The sequence below is a fragment of the Symphalangus syndactylus genome, chromosome 19 (assembly GCF_028878055.3).
Source record: "Symphalangus syndactylus isolate Jambi chromosome 19, NHGRI_mSymSyn1-v2.1_pri, whole genome shotgun sequence".
Lineage (NCBI taxonomy): Eukaryota > Metazoa > Chordata > Mammalia > Primates > Hylobatidae > Symphalangus > Symphalangus syndactylus.
The window spans coordinates 38,634,712-38,660,621 of record NC_072434.2 but is presented as its reverse complement, the minus strand read 5'-3'; the positions used below and the strand labels follow the sequence as shown (position 1 = coordinate 38,660,621).

The following is a 25,910-nucleotide window of genomic DNA, read 5'->3' as shown; positions in this document are numbered from 1 at the left end:
CAAAAGCAGGAGTGAGAGAGAGTGTTGAGGGGGAGGTTCCACACACTTTTAAATGACCAGATCTCACGAGAACTCATTGTCCTGAAGACAGCACCTAGCCATGAAGGATTTACCCCTATAACCCAAACATCTCCCACCAGGCCCCACCACCAACAGTGGGGATTACAGTTCAACACGGGATTTGGGCAGGAACAAATATACAAAGTATATCAAGCATTCAACAAGTATTTATTTAGCACTTACTCTATGGTCAGTACTTTTTCAGAGACAGTATGTATGGTAGAAATATTTATATTCTTGGTAAGGAAGCAAGACCATTACATATGAACTAACAGATGTTATAAGATGTACCATGTAATACAAATTATACTTTATATAGGAGTTGGTGAAAAGCATGATTAACATGCAAGTTGAAATCAAATTTTCATGTAGCTTTTTTTAAAAGCTTTAAAAAAAAGACTTTTCTTTAGGACCTTTTTTTAAAAAGCTTAGGTACACAGCATTGGATTAAACATGTCTTTGTTTCATGACATACTGTCATTATTAGTTCATGCTTGGTTTTTATTTATTTACTTAGTTATTTTTAATAATGTAATAAGTATCTCTGTACCCATCACCCAAAGCAAAACTAGATTCTTGACAATAACTAACATCTAATCTTATAAGTCCCTTCCTTAACGTGCTTTCACTGACCTGAGGTAACTGTCATTCTGAATTCCATGTACATTGGGAATTTTTAAATTTTAGATGTTTTTAACTTTAATTAAAAAATTTGTCTTTTAAGGCTGACCTTATACACTTAATATTATATTGCTAAAATTCATCCATTCTTGTGCATTTTTTGAGCTGCCACATAACATTCCATTGTGTGATTATACCACCATTTTCACATCCACTCCTTCGATGATGGAGTATTGCTAATGTTTAACTTTAGGAGATAATTTCAAACTATTTTCAAAGTGGTTGCCTCAATTTACTTTTCACCTGCAGTGTAAATAAGGTCCTTTGGAGCTGTATTGTCTCTCACATTTAGTATTGTCAGACTTTTAAATTTTTGCCAATGGAATGGATTATTCTCATTGTGGTCTTAATTTACATTTCCCTTATTACTCATAATACTGAATATTTCTTTATATATGTATTATTTATAAGAAATATCTGTTCATATCTTTTGCCTGTTGGGTTGTTTTTAGTTTTCTCATTGACTTGTATGAATTCTTTATATATTCTTGACCCTAATAGTTTTTTGATTGTGTTTTCCAGTTTTTAAATCTGTCTTTCACTGTCTTAAGATGTCTTTCAATGAATAAAGTTCTTAATTTGAATACAATCATATTTATCCATCTTTTATAATCAACGTCTTTGTGTCTAGTTTAAGAAATATTTTCTATCTAATGGTCTAAAAAATGCTCACTTATATTTTCACTAAGAGTTCTATTGTTTTTGTTGTTTTTAATGGTGTGAGAGGAGGTTAGGGATACCATTGTCATGTGGATAACCACTTTTTCTACCTCCGTTTACTGAATAGTTGCTCCTTTCCTCACTATCTGACATATCACTTCTATTTTCCAAAGTTCCAAACATGCATTAATTTGTTTCTGGGTTCTCTATTATATTCCATTAGTCAATTTATCTGTCCTTTTTCCAATACCACATCTCTTAATCACTTGCTTCGTAAGAAGTCTTGGTATCTGGTTAGCAAGCCTCCCTTACGCATTTCTTCTTTAGAAGCTGTGGCAGGCAGCTTCTAAGATGGCTTCTTCTAATTCTGGTATTCACTCCCTTATGTAACTCTCTTCCCTTGAGTGTGACCTGGACTCAGTGACTTCTTTCTAATGAATAAAATCTGGCAAAAATGATGGAATGTCACTTCTAAGATTAGGTTACAAAAGCCTGTGGCTTCTATCTTGGGCACTCTGTCTTGCTTGCTATAAAGGAAGCCAGCTGCCATGTGAACTGTCCTACAGAAAGTCTGAAAATAGAAAAGAGATGGCAATTATTGATGGAGCAAGATTCTTGAGAGATGAGGAAGGATGGATTCAAGAGGATAGTGGAAGAGAGTAATATTGAGCATGTAAAGGGGAGCTGTAAACCTTTGAGAGTGGGATATGGGAGGAATGAACAAATGAAAACACAGCTCTATTTGGGTGGCATGTAAGTAGGGAAAAGAGCAGAGCCTCTTAAATTCCAGCATGAATACTGTTGATGAATACTTACATTTTTTCTAGCTGACTATGACTGAATACATAGCAGTCTAGTAGAAAGAGCCCCAGACTATAAAGTCTTAAGACCTGGGTTCTAGTCTTGGGACTGACACTTAACATTTTGTTTGATGTTTAGCAACACACCTAATTTCTCTGAGTTTCAGTTTTCTTGTCTTTTTTTGTTGTTGAGGGATTTAGATTACCAGTACATGCAAGATCCCTTCTAAATTAAAGCTGCTGTAACTGGTTATTTTCATTGTGCATATTTCATAAAGCCATATTAAACTAAATTTGCAGATTTCTGTGAAGTATTTTTTGTATTTATGATTCATAATGACAATTGTTTTTTAATATGTCAGTCTATTCATATGCTTCTTTGAGAAGCTCCTTACTGTGGAGTTTTTTCTGTGTTTGAGAATTACAAATAGTTGTTAGCATTGACATCAGATTTAATCACTAGTACTTTCCGGTTTTTACTAGCATGATTTCCAAGCCATCCTATATCCAAGAGTCTTAATTCATTCCTCAGAACTCATTACTTCTGTCTTTTAATTATTGTAATAAATGTTGTCCTAGCTAGGATTAATGTTATATTATTTGTTTGGACAAGGAGCTACTATTTGAAACTAACCTGCATTTATTCCTAAAAAATAAAATTAATGAAAGCAATAGCCTATTTTAATCAAAATCATTTCATAAGTCTAGAAGTACAAATTTGTTTCCATTGTTAATTTCTAGTATTTTCCAAGTGGTAATTAATGCTTTTCTAGCTTGAATGGCTAAAGCTTGTTTTCTTCTTCAAGTAGAATTAGTTGGAATGATAATTTGGTAAGCCATTTTGATGCTCTTGCATTTAATGACTGAGAGAGCTTAAATCTTTATGTCTTGTTTTTATATAAATATTCCTAACTATATTATACAGTAGAATACTAATATAGAATATAGCTCAAATGAGGCCTGATACATACTAGATTTATATGCCTTTTAGTGCATAACATTTTCTCAACTCAAACTATGCAAATAACTTTTTAACAAATGGAAATGTGTGTGTGTATATGTGTGTATGTGTGATTTCATTACTCAGTCTTTAACAGGGCAGTCTTTTAGGTAGTAGGCATACTTTTATCTATTTTTACTTTTGGTGTATTTTATAATATGTTATATATCTAACAGTAATGCTGCAATTCCAGCCTTTCATAGTTAATGTGGGAATTTTTCTGTGTTAGTAACACAGAGAAGAAAATGATTGATGTTGAGTCTCTGATAACCTTGTATAACAAAGAAATTCACTGGGACATGTCCTGAAAGTATTTGGTGGGAAGATGTGAGGGTAACTCATCATGAAAGAAAAAATACTTTTTATTTAAGAGGGAAAACAGCTTTTACTTATTCAGTGATAAAACGTCTACATAAATTAATGATTCTGTTTTCACTGTTAAATATTATTATTTGTCAGATAATATTGTTTGGGCTTTTTGGTCTTAACAATTACTTATTGAGTGACTCTTATGAGTCAGGCAATGATCTAGCTGCTGGGGATACCATGATAACAAATACTTTCATGACATCCTCATGAAAGTAGTATTCTAGCACTGAATATTTGCTTAGAAAATACATTTTTTTTTTTGGTAATTGTTGGGTGGAATCTAAAAAAACAGAATTGCCCTTTGTTCAGATATTTAATTGAATGTGTGATTTGGGACTGCCTTCACTTATTTTGTAGGTAGATAATTGAATGACAAGTATTATGGAGTACTGATAAGTAGTTTAACGGGGATATGTACAAAATTATGTCAAAACCCAGAGGAAGGACAGGAAAAGTCTCTTTATCCAGTAAGAGACCATGGTTTAGTAGGGCAACTGCAAGTAATTAAGCATGACTGCCTACCTAGCATGGTGTCTAGTCAGAGTAGGTGTCTAGTAATATTCCTTAAGGCAGCAAATGAATAAATGAATGAATAAAATTTCAGAGAAAAGAGGGAAAGGATGGAAAATTAGATGGGAAGGTTTATTTAGATTATGAAGGCCATCACTGTTTTTACTTTTTTGCTATTACTAATGGTATTCTAATGAATAGCCTTGTGAGTACCTCCTTGTACTCATGTATGAGAGTTTTCATAAGAATAGCTGGGACATTTATGCCTTTATACCGTCTTTTTTTTTTTAGACAGATTCTGGCTCTGTTGCTCAGGCTGGAGTGCAGTGGCACGATCTCGGCACACTGCAGTCTCCGTCTCCTGGGTTCAAGTGATTCTCCTGCTTCAGCCTCCTAAGTAGCTGGGATTACAGGCATGCACTACCATGCCCAACTAATTTTTTGTGTTTTAGTAGAGACAGGGTTTTACCTTATTGGCTAGGCTGGTCTCGAACTCCTAACATCAAGTTATCTGCCCACCTTGACCCCCAAAATTCTGGCATTACAGGTGTGAGCCACTAGGCCTGGCCTATCCCTTCATCTTTACTGGTTATTGCTAAATTGTTTTCAAAAGGATTGTTACCAGTTTACACTTGCACTTGCAATGTGTAAGTTTTCACAGACTGGGAGAAGATTTATAGCATGTGCATAACTGACAAGTTAATTTAGAATTAGCTTCTGTGACTTCAGGAAAAAAATCCCAGTGGGAAACATGGGCAAAGAATATGAACAGGCAACTCACAGAAGAGGAACTCAAATGCTCAAATATGTTTGTAAATGAAGGAATTACAAATATAAAATGTGTTTGTCTGTGGTTTGTCTTAACTTTGAAGAAGACTTGCAGACAGTTTGTTTTTATTGTTTGACAGAAATAAGGTACTATTTAATGGGGAACTTTTGAACAGAACTACAGCTAGCACTTAGAGAGTCTTTGAACAATTTAGGAAAAGGAGCTACCTCTCCACATACAAAGAAAAATGTCTCTTCACTAAGGCTCAAGCCTTGGCGAACAGTGAAGGCCAGATTTTAGATCCACTTGTGCCAGGTACCCTTGTGCAAAGCACAATCTGCATATCTGTACATGATGCCCTGCCCCTGAAGCATGTCTGTGGAGTCTTAGGTTTCCACAAAGAACACTGTGAAAATTACTGCTAAATGAGTGGTGTCATTGAAGGGCTTTAAGCAAGGAAGTGAGACTATTGTTTATTCTATGTGGTTTTAAGAATACTTTGCATTTGCAGAGAATGTTACAGAATTTCAAAGTATTTCAAAGTATTTTTACAAGTAGACTTTCATTAAATCAGCACCAAAATCCCTAGTGGTATACAGGGTGTTTGTTTTATCGTTAACTTTACATACAAAAAGCTGAGGTTAAAAGTATATTTTTATTTGTACCCCCACTTTTTCCAAAAGATAATACAAGATTAAGTGAGCTGTACCATGGTCTCAGCCTCACAGCTATTAGAGTTTCTCTTGCTTTATTGGTTTTTAAAAAGATTTTATTGTAAATGAAACTAGATATGGAAATCCACACGATACCAATGTATAAATTAATGAGTTATAAGGCAAACATCTAGAACTCTTGTAATTATAACTAAGTCAAGAAATAGAACTTTTCTAGGCACCCCACAAACTTTTCAATGTGCCCCATCCCAATCATAATCTTTCTTCCCCCCAAAAATAGCCATTATTCTTTGTTTTATAATAATAATGGGCTTTGGCCCATATATTGTTCCCAGGACCTCTTAGCACTAATTTGTCTTTTGACTCTCACTCAAGAAAGAATGTTAGAATATCACTGGTGAGACTGATAATATTATCAGGAATATTAGTTTTATGTTTAAAAATACCCTGCCAACTTTAGTACTCTATTGTTAGAAACAAATTACTTGCCACATACTATACAACCAACCTCAGCACACCAGTTGTAAATCACCATTTTAGACTGTGCTTCTTAGCTGCTTGAATATAGTGCTTTAAAAAATGCTTTGTATTCCTCAAAAAACCTTATAACATTTTCTATTAGTAGGAGAGTTGGGTAGCATACATAGCTGTAGAGCCAGAGGAGTTGGCAGTTTGCTGGAGCTACAATTTCTTATTATTTACAAAGAGCATATAGCACATAAGGCCTGATAACTGTCTCTTTTATTGAAGGAGACAAATTTTATAATCTGTTGTTTGTAAAACTGGACCAAACTCTGTCATTTACATAGTTAACTACAACTTAGTTACAAAATATTTCCCTAGTGATGACAAATAGTCCCACTGTTTCAGTCACCACTTGACTGTTATGTGGCAGAGTGGCATGTATATTTATATGGTTTATTATTTATTTTATGGTGTATATGTATTTTCTGCCTCCTTAAAAGGTAATTGTTCTAGGGAGTGTTTAATGTTATATCTGTGTGCTTTTCTAAGAATGCCTGAACAGTTTTTAGTGTCTGCTTCCCACTTACTTTCCCAGGCTTTAGACCTGGTGATTTTGTTTACATACTTTCTGACAAGAGTGTCGACAGATTCCATTACAGGGTGAATGTGTATTTGAATGACTGTGAGTGAATGCATTACTTTGAGCACAAGTACGGTTTGTGATTAGTGTTTTCTGTAAAGCAGTTATATATGATATGTGATCACAGTTAAAACACTTTGTCATATTTTTCAAGTTTCAGAAGGTCTTGTGTGTAATAGTCCTTATGAAAATATTGATTTAATGTTATTTCCTGATCTGTAATGGGAGAATAAAATTGATAAAGTGCCCATTTCTGATTATCTAGTGGGAAAATTTTGCTGATGGAGTATGAAGTAATTAATTGCTAGTGTTTCTTGTTTCTCTCATCTAAAAATACTTCCTAAAGCTAATGTAAAATAATTTTTAGTTTGCATTATAATGCCCTATTAAGTTGTATATTTGCATGGTATCCATATGGAGAGTACTCTAGATTGTTTCTTTGCTAAATTGAATCTAAGGAATACATGAAGCAACTTTGGTAAATGACTGTAGAGGTACAGTTTGCTCAGACACAGCAATGATATAAAATCATATTCATAGATACACAGAGATGAAAGAGATCTGATGGATTTAAAGATGAGACAACAAGAGGAATACTAACTAAAACTAGTGACCTATCTTTTTCAGTGCTAAGATTGCAAATGAAGTCAAATTTATGTTCAGATAGCCTGATTAGCTTCACTTTGGACCACCTTGGGTCCGTTGGTATTTATTGAGTGCCCTAAATGGTAGAGGTATACTATACTGAAATTAGGATAATAGTATTACAATTTTCTGTAATAGTAGTAGTACTACAGGTAGTTGCAAATGGGAAGATATCTTAAATGACTTATACAGGGACTCAAATTATAAGGGAAAAAATGGTTTTCTAGTCTTTAACTACTGGTAGGGTTTTTTTTGTTTGTTTTTTTTCCCCCTCATAGACCCTATGTCACCTCCCAATTCTAATGTAAATTTTGTTTCTTCAGTAAGATATAAGAGGTGGGAAAACCTTAGCTGACATATTTTAAGCTCATCTGTGGTTATATGTAAGTTAAAAAAAAGGCTGAGCGAAGTGAAATGTCTTACACAATTATAAAATCCAGGCACAGTTAAGATACAGCTTTCTGAAACTATTAATCTCCTTTTTTTTCCCCAAAGGATTGTAGTTCCTTCCTTAGTAATACGTGAATCATTCATCCTTTCAAATCTGACTAAATTATAAATGGTTCTTTCTTCTGAGTGTCAGAGAAGAATAGTGGATGGGAGAATGGAGCCTTTCCCATCACCATTTTGTTCCCCTAGGATCACAAATAGTGGCATTTCTTTTGTTGTTATTGTTTCGTGGCAGTTGGTTACCTTTCTAAACTGAATACACTCAGCCATCTTATCTGAGGCAAAAATATTTCAAAAGTTCTTCCTGGCATCTGCATATTACTTGAGAAGTTTAGAAAAAGATGTAAACATTCCATATACCAAATTGCTCCTCTGCAAGCTTAGCTACCATGAAGCTAAAAGTCTAAGAGCTTTTAAAAGTTGGTTTGAATAAAATTATTTTGGCAAGAGTATTGTACAATTAAAGGAATTTATGCCTTAAGAGAAGTGAAAATAATTCTGTGCACATTAGAAATGAATGTCAGAGCCAAAGTTAGGATTCCTAGCCTGTGGTGATTTGCTTAATCTGATGCTTAGCTTATTAATGCATATCATATCCTATTTCCCTCAATGTTGTTTTCAAAAGAATGTACTCTCTTTTCCTCATACGTTGAATCCGATGAATTTTAGTTATTTTTTCTTTGTCAGAATTAATTTTTCCCAATATAGCTTTTAAAGACTGTCAATAGTAATTTTTCTTTTTTTAAAGGACATGATTACTTTAAAGAACATTTTATTAGCTGTTTGTATTATCACAGCAGTAACCCAGATAATATAAATGGATGAATTATTTATTTATTTATTTATTTATTTATTTTTTTAAACACTGGGGTCTACAGTAGTATTTGAAGGAGATCTCACAAACAGGTCTTTTTTTTTTTTTTTTTTTATTATACTTTAGGGTTTTGGGGTACATGTGCACAATGTGCAGGTTTGTTACATATGTATCCATGTGCCATGTTGATTTCCTGCACCCATTAACTCGTCATTTAGCATTAGGTGTATCTCCTAATGCTGTCCCCCCCCTCCCCCTACCCCACAACAGTCCCCGGAGTGTGATGTTCTCCTTCCTGTGTCCATGAGTTCTCATTGTTCAATTCCCACCTATGAGTGAGAACATGCGGTGTTTGGTTTTTTGTCCTTGCGATAGTTTACTGAGAATGATGTTTTCCAGTTTCATCCATGTCCCTACAAAGGACACGAACTCATCATTTTTTATGGCTGCATAGTATTCCATGGTGTATATGTGCCACATTTTCTTAATCCAGTCTATCGTTGTTGGACATTTGGGTTGGTTCCAACTCTTTGCTATTGTGAATAGTGCCGCAATAAACATACGTGTGCATGTGTCTTTATAGCAGCATGATTTATAGTCCTTTGGGTATATACCCAGTAATGGGATGGCTGGGTCAAATGGTATTTCTAGTTCGAGATCCCTGAGGAATCGCCACACTGACTTCCACAATGGTTGAACTAGTTTACAGTCCCACCAACAGTGTAAAAGTGTTCCTATTTCTCCACATCCTCTCCAGCACCTGTTGTTTCCTGATTTTTTAATGATGGCCATTCTAACTGGTGTGAGATGGTATCTCACTGTGGTTTTGATTTGCATTTCTCTGATGGCCAGTGATGAGGAGCATTTCTTCATGTGTTTTTTGGCTGCATAAATGTCTTCTTTTGAGAAGTGTCTGTTCATGTCCTCTGCCCACTTTTTGATGGGGTTGTTTGTTTTTTTCTTGTAAATTTGTTTGAGTTCATTGTAGATTCTGGATATTAGCCCTTTGTCAGATGAGTAGGTTGCAAAAATTTTCTCCCGTTGTGTAGGTTGCCTGTTCACTCTGATGATAGTTTCTTTTGCTGTGCAGAAGCTCTTTAGTTTAATGAGATCCCATTTGTCGATTTTGGCTTTTGTTGCCATTGCTTTTGGTGTTTTAGACATGAAGTCCTTGCCCACGCCTATGTCCTGAATGGTATTGCCTAGGTTTTCTTGTAGGATTTTAATGGTTTTAGGTCTAACATATAAGTCTTTAATCCATCTTGAATTAATTTTTGTATAAGGTGTAAGGAAGGGATCCAGTTGCAGCTTTCTACATATGGCTAGCCAGTTTTCCCAGCACCATTTATTAAATAGGGAATCCTTTCCCCATTTCTTGTTTTTGTCAGGTTTGTCAAAGATCAGATAGTTGTAGCTACGCGGCATCATTTCTGAGGGCTCTGTTCTGTTCCATTGATCTATGTCTCTGTTGTGGTACCAGTACCATGCTGTTTTGGTTACTGTAGCCTTGTAGTATAGTTTAAAGTCAGGTAGCGTGATGCCTCCAGCTTTGTTCTTTTGGCTTAGGATTGACTTGGCGATGCGGGCTCTTTTTTGGTTCCATATGAACTTTAAAGTAGTTTTTTCCAATTCTGTGAAGAAAGTCATTGGTAGCTTGATGGGGATGGCATTGAATCTATAAATTACCTTGGGCAGTATGGCCATTTTCACGATATTGATTCTTCCAACCCATGAGCATGGAATGTTCTTCCATTTGTTTGTATCCTCTTTTATTTCATTGAGCAGTGGTTTGTAGTTCTCCTTGAAGAGGTCCTTCACATCCCTTGTAAGTTGGATTCCTAGGTATTTTATTCTCTTTGAAGCAATTGTGAATGGGAGTTCACTCATGATTTGGCTCTCTGTTTGTCTGTTATTGGTGTACAAGAATGCTTGTGATTTTTGTACATTAATTTTGTATCCTGAGACTTTGCTGAAGTTGCTAATCAACTTAAGGAGATTTTGGGCTGAGACAATGGGGTTTTCTAGATATACAATCATGTCATCTGCAAACAGGGACAATTTGACTTCCTCTTTTCCTAATTGAATACCCTTTATTTCCTTCTCCTGCCTGATTGCTCTGGCCAGAACTTCCAGCACTATGTTGAATAGGAGAGGTGAGAGAGGGCATCCCTGTCTTGTGCCAGTTTTCAGAGGGAATGCTTCCAGTTTTTGCCCATTCAGTATGATATTGGCTGTGGGTTTGTCGTATATAGCTCTTATTATTTTGAGATACGTCCCATCAATACCTAATTTATTGAGAGTTTTTAGCATGAAGGGTTGTTGAATTTTGTCAAAGGCCTTTTCTGCATCTATTGAGATAATCATGTGGTTTTTGTCTTTGGTTCTGTTTATATGCTGGATTACATTTATTGATTTGCGTATGTTGAACCAGCCTTGCATCCCAGGGATGAAGCCCACTTGATCATGGTGGATAAGCTTTTTGATGTGCTGCTGGATTCGGTTTGCCAGTATTTTATTGAGGATTTTTGCATCAATGTTCATCAAGGATATTGGTCTGAAATTCTCTTTTGTGGTTATGTCTCTGCCAGGTTTTGGTATCAGGACGATGCTGGCTTCATAAAATGTGTTAGGGAGAGTTCCCTCTTTCTCTATCGATTGGAATAGTTTCAGAAGGAATGGTACCAGTTCCTCCTTGTACCTCTGGTAGAATTCAGCTGTGAATCCATCAGGTCCTGGACTCTTTTTGGTTGGTAAGCTATTGATTATTGCCACAATTTCAGAACCTGTTATTGGTCTATTCAGAGATTCAACTTCTTCCTGGTTTAGTCTTGGGAGGGTGTATTTGTCGAGGAATTTATCCATTTCTTCTACATTTTCTAGTTTATTTGCATAGAGGTGTTTGTAGTATTCTCTGATGGTAGATTGTATTTCTGTGGGATCGGTGGTGATATCCCCTTTTTCGTTTTTTATTGCATCTATTTGATTCTTCTCTCTTTTCTTCTTTATTAGTCTTGCTAGCGGTCCATCAATTTTGTTGATCTTTTCAAAAAACCAGCTCCTGGATTCATTAATTTTTTGAAGGGTTTTTTGTGTCTCTATTTCCTTCAGTTCTGCTCTGATTTTAGTTATTTCTAGCCTTCTGCTAGCTTTTGAATGTGTTTGCTCTTGCTTTTCTAGTTCTTTTAATTGTGATGTTAGGGTGTCAATTTTGGATCTTTCCTGCTTTCTCTTGTGGGCATTTAGTGCTATAAATTTCCCTCTACACACTGCTTTGAATGTGTCCCAGAGATTCTGGTATGTTGTGTCTTTGTTCTCGTTGGTTTCAAAGAACATCTTTATTTCTGCCTTCATTTCATTATGTACCCAATAGTCATTCAGGAGCAGGTTGTTCAGTTTCCATGTAGTTGAGCGGTTTTGAGTGAGTTTCTTAATCCTGAGTTCTAGTTTGATTGCACTGTGGTCTGAGAGACAGTTTGTTATAATTTCTGTTCTTTTACATTTGCTGAGGAGAGCTTTACTTCCAACTATGTGGTCAATTTTGGAATAGGTGTGGTGTGGTGCTGAAAAAAATGTATATTCTGTTGACTTGGGGTGGAGAGTTCTGTAGATGTCTATTAGGTCCACTTTATGTAGAGCTGAGTTCAATTCCTGGATATCCTTGTTAACTTTCTGTCTCGTTGATCTATCTAATGCTGACAGTGGGGTGTTAAAATCTCCCATTATTATTGTGTGGGAGTTTAAGTCCCTTTGTAGGTCACTCAGGACTTGCTTTATGAATCTGGGTGCTCCTGTGTTGGGTGCATATATATTTAGGATAGTTAGCTCTTCTTGTTGAATTGATCCCTTTACCATTATGTAATGGCCTTCTTTGTCTCTTTTGATCTTTGTTGGTTTAAAGTCTATTTTATCAGAGACTAGGATTGCAACCCCTGCCTTTTTTTGTTTTCCAGTTGCTTGATAGATCTTCCTCCATCCCTTTATTTTGAGTCTATGTGTGTCTCTGCACGTGAGATGGGTTTCCTGAATACAGCACACTGATGGGTCCTGACTCCTTATCCAGTTTGTCAGTCTGTGTCTTTTGATTGGAGCATTTAGCCCATTTACATTTAACGTTAATATTGTTATGTGTGAATCTGATCCTGTCATTATGATGTTAGTTGGTTATTTTGCTCGTTAGTTGCTATAGTTTCTTCCTAGCCTCGATGGTCTTTACAATTTGGCATGTTTTTGCAGTGGCTGGTACCGGTTGTTCCTTTCCATGTTTAGTGCTTCCTTCAGGAGCTCTTTTAGGGCAGGCCTGGTGGTGACAAAATCACTCAGCGTTTGCTTGTCTGTAAAGTATTTTATTTCTCCTTCACTTATGAAGCTTAGTTTGGCGGGATAGGAAATTCTGGGGGGAAATTCTTTTCTTTAAGAATGTTGAATATCGGCCCCCACTCTCTTCTGGCTTGTAGAGTTTCTGCTGAGAGATCAGCTGTTAGTCTGATGGGCTTCCCTTTGTGGGTAACCCGACCTTTCTCTCTGGCTGCCCTTAACATTTTTTCCTTCATTTCAACTTTGGTGAATCTGACAATTATGTGTCTTGGAGTTGCCCTTCTCGAGGTGTATCTTTGTGGCGTTCTCTGTATTTCCTGAATCTGAATGCTGGCCTGCCTTGCTAGATTGGGGAAGTTCTCCTGGATAATACCTTGCAGAGTGTTTTCCAACTTGGTTCCATTCTCCCCATCATTTTCAGGTACACCAATCAGACGTAGGTTTGGTCTTTTCACATAGTCCCAAATTTCTTGGAGGCTTTGTTCATTTCTTTTTATTCTTTTTTCTCTAAACTTCCCTTCTCTCTTCATTTCATTCATTTCATCTTCCATCAGCGATACCATTTCTTCCAGTTGATCGCATCTGCTACTGAGGCTTCTGCAATCTTCGCGTAGTTCTCGAAACTTGGCTTTCAGCTCCGTCAGCTCCTTTAAGCCCTTCTCTCCATTGGTTATTCTAGTTATCCATTCTTCTAATTTTTTTTCAAAGTTTTTAACTTCTTTGCTATTGTTTTGAATTTCCTCTCGTAGCTCAGAGTAGTTTGATCGTCTGAAGCCTTCTTCTCTCAACTCATCAAAGTCATCCTCCATCCAGCTTTGTTCCATTGCTGGTGAGGAACTGCGTTCCTTTGGAGGAGGAGAGGTGCTCTGTTTTTTAGAGTTTCCAGTTTTTTTGCTCTGTTTTTTCCCCATCTTTGTGGTTTTATCTACTTTTTTCTTTGATGATGGTGATGTACAGATGGGTTTTTGGTGTGGATGTCCTTTCTGTTTGTTAGTTTTCCTTCTACCAGACAGGACCCTCAGCTGCAGGTCTGTTGGAGTTTACTAGAGGTCCACTCCAGACCCTGTTTGGCTGGGTGTCAGCAGCGGTGGCTGCAGCACAGTGGATTTTCGTGAGACCACAAATTCAGCTGTCTGATAGTTCCTCTGAAAGTTTTGTCTCAGAGGAGTACCCGGTTGAATGAGGTGTCAGTCTGTCCCTACTGGGGGGATGCCTCCCAGTTAGGCTGCTTAGGGGTGAGGGACCCACTTTAGGAGGCAGTCTGTCCGTTCTCAGATCTCCAGCTGCGTGCTGGGAGAACCACCACTCTCTTCAAAGCTGTCAGTCAGACAGGGACATTTAAGTCTGTGGAGGTTCTTGCTGAGTTTTTGTTTTTCTGTGCCCTGCCCCCAGAGGTGGAGCCTACAGAGGCAGGCAGGCCTCCTTGAGCTGTGGTGGGCTCCACCCAGTTCGAGCTTCCTGGCTGCTTTGTTTACCTAAGCAAGCCTGGGCAATGGCGGGTGCCCCTCCCCCAGCCTCGCTGCCGCCTTGCAGTTTGATCTCAGAGTGCTGTGCTAGCAATCAGCGAGACTCCGTGGGCATAGGACCCTCCGAGCCAGGTGTGGGACACAATCTCCTAGTGTGCCGTTTTCCAGGCCCGTTGGAAAAGTGCAGTATTAGGATTCCAGGTGCCGTCTGTTTCCCCTTTCTTTGACTAGGAAAGGGAACTCCCTGACCCCTTGCGCTTCCCGAGTGAGGCAATGCCTCGCCCTGCTTCGGCTCGCGCACAGTGCGCTTCACCGACTGTCCTGCACCCACTGTTAGGCACTCCCTAGTGAGATGAAACCGGTACCTCAAGCAGAAATGCAGAAATCACCCGTCTTCTGTGTCGCTGGGGCTGGGAGCTGGAGACCGGAGCTGTTCCTATTCGGCCATCTTGGCTCCACCTCCGAATTATTTATTTTTAAATCCATTGCCTTCGTGTTTTCATGGGGAGAAGAAAAAAACTAATATTTTAAAATCCTGAGATGTGTAGGGAAAATTAAAAATTTATTTACTGTTCTTATCCATCACTAAAAATGTTATAAATGTATTTGATTATACTTTTTATTTAAATATAATGAATATAAACATAATTATATACTACATAGAGGCAAAATTTGGTTTTAGGATAGAATAAAAAGGTAAATTGCAAATTATTCCAGTATTTTCTAAGTTGCTTATTTATTTATTGGCTGCCTGGGCTCATGGGGTACAAAATATGATAGGCTTTGCCTACAAGATACTAACAGTCTGGAGCTGAGATGGACAGTCATTTACATCCAGTGTGATAAACATAATGACAGATACGTACAGGGTACTGAGGAAGACCAGAGAGGGAGGAGACCTAACTTCGACTGGTGGGATAAAGAGACGAGAGAGTCTGGGAAAACTTACTGGAGGACAAGATGTTTGAAATATGCAAGAACAAGGAACAAGGATGGGAATGGATGCCCTGGTTAAAGTAATAACATGAGCAAGGTATTGAGGGCTGAGAGGGCCTGAAATTTGCCAATAGTTCATTATGACTGGGTATGTAGTAATGGCAGAGAGAGTACCTGCCTGCAGTTGGTGAGAAAGCCCTAGATTGATGTGGCGTGGGTGGAGAAGGAGTGAGTATGTGTGATACAAGAGAGATGGGAATGATGGGAAAAGGAGGGGAGGAAAGGAGAGACAGACAGAAAAAATATGAAAAAACAAACAGACAACTCTCCTCCTGGGAAGTAACAGTTCAGAAGAAGCGACCTCTTAAGGATTAAGGAAGTCAAAGGTAAGAGAAAGTTAAATCAAGAGTTTTGCGACTACAAAATCTGTAGGAAATCCTGAAACAAAGGTGAGAAAATTATTTGAGTCAGAATATTAGGAATCGTAATGCTTGTTTCTGTTTTCTGTAATGGATACCAATTACAATGTGCAAATCTGTAAGGATATAGATGTTTAGCTATTAATGCAAGAACCTAATTTGGGGATTTGAGGAGGTTAAGTAACTAGGGCTTAGTCATCTGAGCTTTTCTCTTCATTATGCTCACTCCCTAAGCAGACTCATCCGGTTCTAAGGTTTTAAATATCATCGATATACTGATGACTCCCAAATTTTTATCTCCATCTCAACCTCTTCCATGAACCTCAGACTTATATATGTAACTGCCTACTTGACATCTCCACTGTGATCTAAAAAAGGCATCTCAAATTAGCATGTCCAAAAAGAAGTCTTGATTTGCTCCTATACTTTCTCCTTCTGTAGTTTTCTTTATGTCAATAAATGGCAACTCTATTCATTCTGAAGCTCAGGCCAAAAAGCTGAGAATCATTTTAAAATGTATACACACACACACACACACGTTATTTTTTAGACCAATTTTAGATTTACAGAAAAAATTGAGCAGATAGTACAGAGATTTCCCATCTAAGTCCCAGTCCAGCACAGTGTTTCCCCTATTATTAACATCCTTGTGTTAGTATGGTGCATTTGTTACAATTAACCAATATTCATACATTATTAGTATTATTAACTGAAATTTGTCATTTACACTAGGGTTTATTCTTTTTATTGCACAATTCTATGGATTTTGACAAATGTGTAACGTCATGTATTCATCATCACATACAGAATAGTTTCAGTGCCATAAACATACCCTATGCTTCATTTATTCATCCCTCTCTTCACCCCCAAACACACCCCTGGCTGCCACTGAACTTTTTACTTTCTGTGTTGTTTTGCCTTTTCCAGAATGTCATATAGCTGGAATCATACAGTATGTAGCCTTTCAGATTGGCTTTCACTCAGCAATATGTATCCTTGCTAGCATGGCATTTTGGGTTTTAGCTACCCTAGTGGGCACACAATGGCATCTCATTGTTCTTTTAACTTCTTGCAGTTTCCTAATGACATATGATGTTGAGCATCTTTTCATATGCTTATTTGCCACCTGTATATCTCCTTTGGTGAGGTGTCTGTTCAGATTTTTTGCCCATTTTTAAATTGGGTTTTCTTTTTGATAAGTTTCAAGACTTCTTTGTATATTTTGAATGCAAGTCCTTTATCAGATATGTGTTTTACAAATATTTTCTCCCAGTCCATGGCTTGTATTTTCATTCTCTTAACATTGTCTTTTGCAGAACAGAAGTTTTAAATTTTAATAGAATCTGATATAATTTTTTTTCTGGATCATCCTTTTGGTATTTTATCTAAAAACTCATCACCAGATCCAAGGCATTCTATTTTGTCTTCTAGAAGTTTTATAGTTTTGCATTTTACATTAAGGTCTGTGATCCATTTTGAGTTAATTTTTATGAAGGATATAAGGTCAGTGTTTAGACTGATTTTTTTCCAGGTGAATATCCAGTTACTCTAGTACCATTTGTTGAAAAGATGTTTCTTCATCAAATTGCTTTTGTGTTTTTTTTTGTCAAAGATCAATTGACTATTTATGTGGGTCAATTCTGAGCTTTCTATTCTATTCCATTGACCTATTCATCTACTCCTTAACCAATACCACATGGTCTTGATTACTGTAGCTTTACAATAGGTCTTTTTTTTTCTTTATGTGATTTTTTTAAGACAGGGTCTCACTCTGTTGCCCAAGTTGGAGTGAAGTGGCATGATCTCGGCTCACTGCAAACTCTGCCTCCTGGGTTCAAGTAATTCTCATGCCTCAGCCTCTCAAGTAGCTGGGACTACAGGCGCATGCCACCACACCTGGCTAATTTTTGCATTTTTAGTAGAGACAGGGTTTCACCATGTTGGCCAGGCTGGTCTCAAACTCCTAACCTCAGGTGATCCACCTGCCTTAGCCTCTTAAAGTGCTGGGGTTACAGGTGTGAGCCACTGCCTGGCTTGTAATAGGTCTTAAAGTCAGATAAAATCAGTCCTCTCACTTTGTTCTTTAACATTTTGTTGGATATTCTGACTCTTTTGCCTTTCCATATCAATTTTAGAATCAGCTTGTCAATATCTACAAAACAACATGCTGGGATTTTGAATGGGATTGCACTTACTATAGATCACATTGAGAAGAATTGGTATCCAGGAACATGGACCATCTCTCCATTTGTTTAGATCTCCTATGATTTCTTTCATCAGAGTTTTACAGTTTTCCTCACATGGATCCTATAAGTATTTTGTTAGATTTATACCTAAATATTTATCTTTTATGATGCTAATGTAAATGGTTTGTTTTTAATTTCAAATTCCAATTGTTTATTGCTGATATATAGGAATACAGTGGACTTTTGTATATTATCTGTGTATACTGTAACCTTGCTATAATCTCTTAGTTTTTATTCTTCCATTTTCTCATACCCCCAAATTAATTTATCAGTAAACTCTGTCAGTTCCTTAAAATTACATCCAGAATCTGTCCATTTCTTCCACTTACACTACAACTGTTACCACTCTGGCTTAAGCTGCTATTATCTCACCTCCTGGACCTACTAAGTGGTCCTCCTTTGAAACACTTGATATATTAATGCTACTCAACATATTTCATATTTGGTTTTCTTTGATTACCTACTGTCTGTTTTCTTCCACTAGAAAGTAAGTTCCCTGAAAGTGGGAACTTTGTTTTGTTTATTGGTATATCCCTGGGGTCTAACCTGGTACCTGGTACATGGTGCTAAGTAAGTATTTGTTGAAAGACTGGGTAAGCTATCTTAGGCTACTGTGTTCCTGCAGCGGAGACTTCCTAATTAATACCTTAAAGAATGTAAGAATGTACTGTAAGCAACCTTTTAAGAGTTTCCAAAAAATTAGAATGTCTGCAAAATCTGCCAGGCACAGTGGCTCACGCCTGTAATCCCAGCACTTCAGCGTGGCGAAATCCTGTCTCTACTAAAACTACAAAAAATTAGCTGGGTGTGGTGGTGTGTGCCTGTAGTCCCAGCTACTTGGGAGGCCTAGTGAGGCAAGAGAATCACTTGAACCCAGGAGGTGGAGGTTGCAGTGAGCCAAGATCACACCACTGCACTCCAGCCTGGGTGACAGAGCGAGACTCTCTCAAAAAAAAAAAAAAAAAAAAAAAAAAATATATATATATATATATATATACACATACACACATATGTATGTATCTGCAAAGTCCATCCACTTGCAGGATTTATCACCATTTTCCACACTTTGCATTGTAACCTGCCAATGTTATGAATAGCCTCTTTACTTTTTAGTTGAATTTTTTTCATTTATATTCTCTGTGCCCTTTCACCCCTCTTTTTCCCTAGTGCCTCGGGAAAAGGACTTATATTAATTCTGGAGTAGAGGGTTACTAGAACTAGTTCTTTCTTTAGAACATCTCTGAAGATATTCTTAGTTATGAGATTTAATCCTCAAATGCTACATACTTTCTTGAAGGACCGTCCATTATTATTTCCCTGTAATTGAAAAATATTTCCACTTTCTGAAAGCATAATCCTTATTACAAATTCATTTAATGACCACTATTTTATTTGAGTCCTAAAGTCTCATAACTGCAAAATGACTTCTGTCATTTGGCTTCTCTGCATATTAGGATGTGTGTCCTCACCTCACCTCTGTTAGAAATCTGCTGCTGGTGAAACCCCCAATTCTGGCAGCTTCTTTTAACTGATACAGCATTTTTTTTTCTCTTACCCTTAAAAAAAAGCTTGCAGTTCATTACAGAATGACTTCCCACTGGAGTGGATAGCTTGATTGTTCAGTAAACCCCCTTGGAATTTTAGCTGCCTTGATTTTTTACTAGGAAGGGGCATTGGCATGGATTTCAAGGAGGTGGTCTGTTATCCCTGAAACTTTTCTTTGGGACTGAGCCTGTGGATGAATAAGGCTTCTTTGGTGCCTCTGACACCAACTTAATTTTGCATTATGTTTCAGAGTTGCATTATGGCATGTCATTCCCTTATATCATAATGAGGCAAATCAAGGAATTATTCCCTTTTACTAATAAGGCTATAGCATATATTATTTGGCCACATTGAAGAGGATAGGAGATACTTTCTATGGGTTGAAATTAATACTACTTTTAACCCATGATACATTCTATTTCAATAGCATTTGAAGTTAAAAGTAATGTGGTCTTCAACTTCTTGTCCTCTGTGTAAATCTCCAGAGATTACTTAGTCTCTGTTTTAGAATCATTACAGAAAAATCAATGCTAAGATTTATGGAAAGCATTTAAATAGCTTGGACTAAAGGTATTAGCCAAATAGTGTTAACTGTATTTGCTTCAGGCTTGTTTTCAAGTTAGCTATATGAAGCTCTGGAATCACTTTTTTTCAGTACACAGAGCTCCTCTATGAACAGTTATGAGAAATAAAAACCTGTTGTGAGCATCAAATTTTGTTGCTGTTAATAAATAGCTATTATTATTGATATATATTTTTCTTTAGGTGGGATTTTTCCCTTTAAATATAACTGAGTTTAAAACTTGAAACTTAGTATTAATACATAGGTTATATTTTTCATAGGTTGATTTCTATCCAATATGAACTATAAAGAATTTTATCGTTTATTGTTGTAGATTTGTGTGATGAAACATACAATATTTCCAATATCTTCACAATATTTTTCCAAAGAACTGAGCTATTAAAATTTATACATGTAAGGAAACATTCTGTCATTTCTAAAGTAAGATTTCAAACCATAAGCTTGTTAGAAATTAAGTGAGATTATAGTATTCTGGTGATACTTAAATGTTCTTGGGATCTTTACAATCATATGTGTTTTTTTACAAACTTCAGAATCTTTTGTTACTGTTATTATTAATAGATTGAGAAAGTATAACCTGTTGACTAAAAGGCAAAGTAAACATTTTTAAGATTTAATGCAGTATCCTATAATGGAAACAAACAAGAAAGGTCTTGTTCTTGTTTGTTGAGGAAAAGATGATGGCTTTGCTTTAAACATACTTGAAAAATCGACTAGAAGAGATCCTGAGCAAGAAACTGTGTAAGACTTCTGGAATGTACTTTGAGTAACAGAGGCAGATAAACTATTTTATTCTGTTACTACTGAGAAGATTCACTGGTAATTCACAATTACCCCGCCCCCTCCAACCAAATACCATAAACAAGGCCTCAGAAATGGGAACTTCCATTTCATTTTTGACAGTGATTTCTCTCAACTCTGAAAACAAAACCCCTTTTACAACGCTGAGTTAGTTTTCAAATGTTAGGGTTTCCTGCATGGGTATTTGGGGTAAGTATGAAAATGTTTTGCTGCTTACATCAAAGAACTCTGGAAACAGATATAAAATGAGAATAGAAAAAGAGTAGTGAATAAGATGGAAATTTCTATTCTAAATTTCAATATATGGGCTAGAATTCCCATATAGTTTTCCTTAGTGAACACCCTCCCGACACACACATACAAACACACCTTCTGATTTAAATAACATTTTATCTTCAGAAATGGAAAATGTGTAAAAGTTGTGTTAACAGGCTTCCTTCTTGTCTGTGTCCCATTCTCATCACAGTCTACCAGTTAGGGATGTTTAGAGAAATTTATCTTGCGGCATTGAAGTGCTTTATGTGCATTATATATTGGGTTTTATGTATATTGCATACTGCGAAGTAATCATGATACATGCCGACAACAAAAGATGTAGATAAGTTAAAATTTTAGTTGATCCATTGTCTGTTTCTTCTTTTCCATCTTTGTAGAAAAAAATTAATTCAAGATGGACACCTATAAAAATTGATCTTTTTCTATTATTATTAATTTAGATATTGGTGTGCCACTTTTGAAGAAGGAAAACACTTAGCTACACTAAAAGATTTGCATTGAAGAAGCAATTGTGATATGCCTTTTATCACAGTGTGATTTCCCATCAGTGCTGAGTAATGAAGTTTCTGATTAATATCTATCGTTGCTTTATCAGAATATCTTTCTCTAAAGTAAATCATTCTTATGAATAAGAATCTAGCTAGTTGTAATGCAGTTCAGCATAGGTGGAAATAATTTTTTAAGGACTAAGTCAATTTCTGGGATTCAGACTGTTTCAGGAAATAAACATTTTCTGTATTTCCACTAATGGCACAGTGTACCTTAGTATGTTTGGGTTAGTATTCAGTTTTAGCAATAATCATAGAGGCAGGGGTATCTGTAAATATTGTATCCCAATTTGCAAGGTACAAAGCTGTATATATACTACATAATATGACCACTTGACAGTTTATGAAGTCTTTTCATATATACCATTTAATTGATTCGTATAATAATCTTATGTGTAGACATAAAGGTGTACTACTATCTTCATTTCAAGTATCCTTGAAAAGACTTTCTCCATTGAATTGCCTTTGTATCTTTGTCAAAAATCAACTGACCAGGCTTATAGCACGTTAAGAAGTAACTTATATGACAGTATTAACACAAAGGATGGAGGAAGGAATGAAGCTGTATTGGAGTAAACAATGACACCAGACAGTTATGTGAAGAAATGAAGAGTACCAGGAATATTAAATATGTGAATGTAAAAGACCCTAATATATTTTCCTTTCTCCTCTTAACTTTATAAAAAGAAAATTATTTAAACTAATAATTATAACACAATATTACTGGGTTTAAATATATAAACATATGACAATAATAGCATAAAGGAGGAGGAAAGGAATAAAGCTCTGTTGGAGCAGTTTCTGTATTTTTTAGAATCAAGTTAGTATTAAGCTGAGAGAAATTGTGATAAACTAAAATGCAATAGTAATCTCTAGAGTCATCACTAAGAAACTCAAGAAACCATAGTAAAAAAAATACATTAATTAAAATGGTGTACTAGAAAATACCTATTTAATAGAAAAGAAGGTGATAAAGGAGGGTGAGAGGAAGAAAAAAGACATGTGATATATAGAAAACAAATAGCTAAATGGCAGGCATGAATCCAACCATACCAATGTTAGTTTTAAATTTGAATAAACACTCAAAAGGGCAGAGATTGTCAGATTAGATATAAAAACAAGATCCAACTATATGCTATCTATAAAAGGTACACTTCAGATTCAGAGACGACAATTTTGGGAAACTGTCTACTATTTCTATACCATTCTCTTTCCTTTCCTTCTGTGATTCCAATTATGTGTGTGTTAAACTTAATTTGATACTATACCAGAAGCCTCTGATGTTATTTTTTAAAATTATTTTTTCCCTTTGTACTTCAGTTTGGTTTCTTGTGACCTGTTTTCAAGTTTTCTAGTGCTTTCTTCTGTCACATCTCATCTAATTGAGTGACTGCAACTCCTAAGTATATTGTGACTTTATTTTCAGGATAAGGGAGATCTTGAAGGCATCTCGAAAATTGCAAGGTGATCCAGATTTGCCGATGTCTTTTACTTTGGCCATAGTGGAGTCTGATTCTACAATAGTCTATTATAAACTTACTGATGGATTTATGCTGCCAGACCCTCAGGTCAGTTTTGAGGTAACTGACAGCAAGAAGTACAAAAAGAGGAAAATTATGACATGATTTTAAGTGTGACTCATCATTCACAGAACTGCCACTTCCTTTGCCATAGGGAAAATTCAAGAAAAAAAGTCTTGATTTTCATACCTCAGAAAATTGGTTATATTTTGTTCAAAGTAGCATGTTCCTAGTTATTTTTGCAAAAAAAAATTGATTTCCTTACTCTTTGGAGAATTTCATGGTTTTCCAAAGTATTTTATGAAGTTATCATGCATTTAATTATTTAGTGAGTAACTGAGGTGGAATGTAAAGGCTAATAATAGTTGTAAGTAAAAAAACCCTTCTTTAAGAAATGTTAAATTGGTTAACATTTTGACAGGAACATTTTAATGAGATAAATGTGCTATATGTGATTTCTTTGCATACTTTGTTGGTATAATTTGGATAATTACATTAAATATCTTTCTAATTTTGCTTTTGGATTACATTGTTTATTGGAGAAAAGTCCATCCTGATCTTTTTTTTTTTCCAGAATATTTCTCTTACAAGATGACATCTATGTTTCCTGATGCTTGTTTTATTCATACAAGATTGGATTTGAGACCCATCAGACTGCTTCATCTTTTATCTCAGAGATAGTCAGGGTTGACTTAGATAGTGAGGGTTGACTTCCCCATTCCATAAGGTTTTCATTCTGAAGAATAAAACTTCCCCAGGTAGAAGACTTTCTCCTTCTTAAAAAATATAGGATGATTTCTTTAAAACTTTCTTATCTAGAGACAGTTTAATTACAGTTGTATACAGGTTTATGCCTAGGATGTATTCAGATGGGTGGGACCTGTGTGCTGCTTTTGTCATCCCACACTCAAAGTTGCCTCTTTTTTTCTTGCTGCCACTGCCAGCTCATTGTTGAGACTGCCATCTCTTTCTCTTGCTCAACTTTTCCCAGTGCCTTTTGGCTACTGCAGCTATCATAGAATGGAATTTTATGTATACCTTGTCACCTACTTCTGTTTACTTTTTCCTCTCCAGTAGAAAGTAAAAGATTTCTTTCAATTGGTCTTCCCATTGCAGTTACTGTTATTTCTGTTTTTTGGTTAACTTTAAATGAAAACTCAAAACATGTTCATCCAGAGTGTAAACTTACGTGTCTTAAGTAACAGGGACCAGAGACATGTTACCTACAAGAGTTCTGGGCCATCCTTTTCATTCTTATCACATATCATAGCTTGAATATTACAACAGTGTGGGAGAGAATCAACTGTAAAAATGTCTTCATTAATTAGACCCAGGTATTCCACTTTTGTTAATGTCTCTCAAATTGTACAAAGTATGAAAAATTATATGCACAAAGATGTTCCAAGTGACATTACTTTTAGTAGCCCAAATTATAAACCACTTTAAAGTTTGGGGTAAAGATTGGCAAACTTTTTCTATAAAGGGCCAGAAAGTAACTATTTTAGGTTTTTAAACCTACTGTCTCTGTCATAACTTGTCAACACTGCTGTATGAAGCACAAAAGCAGCCATAGACAATACATAAACAATATGGGCATGGCTTTGTTCCAGTAAAACTTTGTTTACAAATGTGGTGCCATAGTTTGCCATCCCTGGGTCTAGGAAATAGTCAATAAACAGATATATACAAATGGTACATAATGTACTTATTAAAAATTAGTAAAGAATATTATTAAAAACATGAAAATATTACATTAATTAAAAATTACAAATGGAAAAGTGTATGAGTGGGTGTAATCATGGCTGAAATAACAGACCAAGTATATGATAAAAAGATAACAAAGTAAATCAAATTACTAACTGGTTATAGTGGGATAGGAGGCAGAAAATGGATGACTTTGTCTTTTCTCAATGTTTTTATTTGTATTTTATAATAAAAATGTTTTAAAATTAAAAGGTGTCTTGAAATCTGTATTAGTTATCTATCATTGCAAAATAATATTACCACAAACATAGCAACTTAAAACAGCATACATTTATTATCTTATAGTTTTTGTGGGCAAGGGACCCGGGCAGAGATTAGTTGGGTCCTCTATGAGGCTACAGTCAAGGGCTCCAGTCTCATCTGAGACTTGACTGGGGAAGGGTCAGCTTTTTCACCTACATGATTATTAATAGCCTTCAGTTCTTTGAGAGTGCCCAGTGCTTATGTGCCATTGGCAGGAGGCCACCCTCAGCTCTTTGCCACATGGGCCTTCTCAATATAACTGGTTGCTTTCTCAAAGCCAGCAAAGGAGAGTCTCAGCAAGATGGACCTTATAATCTTATATAATGTAATCACATACATCCCATCACCTTTGCCATATTCTGTTGGTTGGAAGCAAGTCATAGGTCCTGCCTACACACTAGGGTTTCATGGCTGATTAGGAAACAACAATAACAAGAATGGAAAAATGATGAAAATTAGGAACATCAGAAAATAGTATAAAGCATCATTCTTCATTTGTAGTCATTCCTGACTCCTTCCTTTGATGGTATTTAAATTTCACTTTTATTCTTGGTGAGAGGTCTCCATAACTCCCTCAGGCTCCCTCTGCTTCCCCAGAAGACATGAAGATGGACCTATTCGGAACAATATGTGTTTTGGTGACTCTAGTGGAAAATTTGCAGGTCTAAGAATCCTAAAACAGTTTATGATAAATTCTTAGGGTCTCGATTTC

At 36.1% G+C, this 25,910-nt stretch overlaps 1 protein-coding gene across 8 annotated transcripts in view; it reads left to right on the top strand.

Moving 5' to 3' along the window:
* Positions 1–25,910, top strand: part of TSEN15 (tRNA splicing endonuclease subunit 15) — an 82,327-nt gene that overhangs the window by 3,607 nt on the left and 52,810 nt on the right. Inside the window, exons 4-5 of one of the 8 annotated variants that reach the window (XM_055233769.2) lie at positions 23,098–23,239; positions 23,766–25,146. The exons of 3 other annotated variants lie outside the window; for them this stretch is intronic. In XM_055233769.2, coding sequence (XP_055089744.1) covers positions 23,098–23,239; positions 23,766–23,786 — 163 coding nt within the window. In that variant the 3' untranslated portion in view covers positions 23,787–25,146. 4 more of the 8 variants (XM_055233771.2, XM_055233778.2, XM_055233777.2 and 1 more) reach the window with 4 other exon arrangements.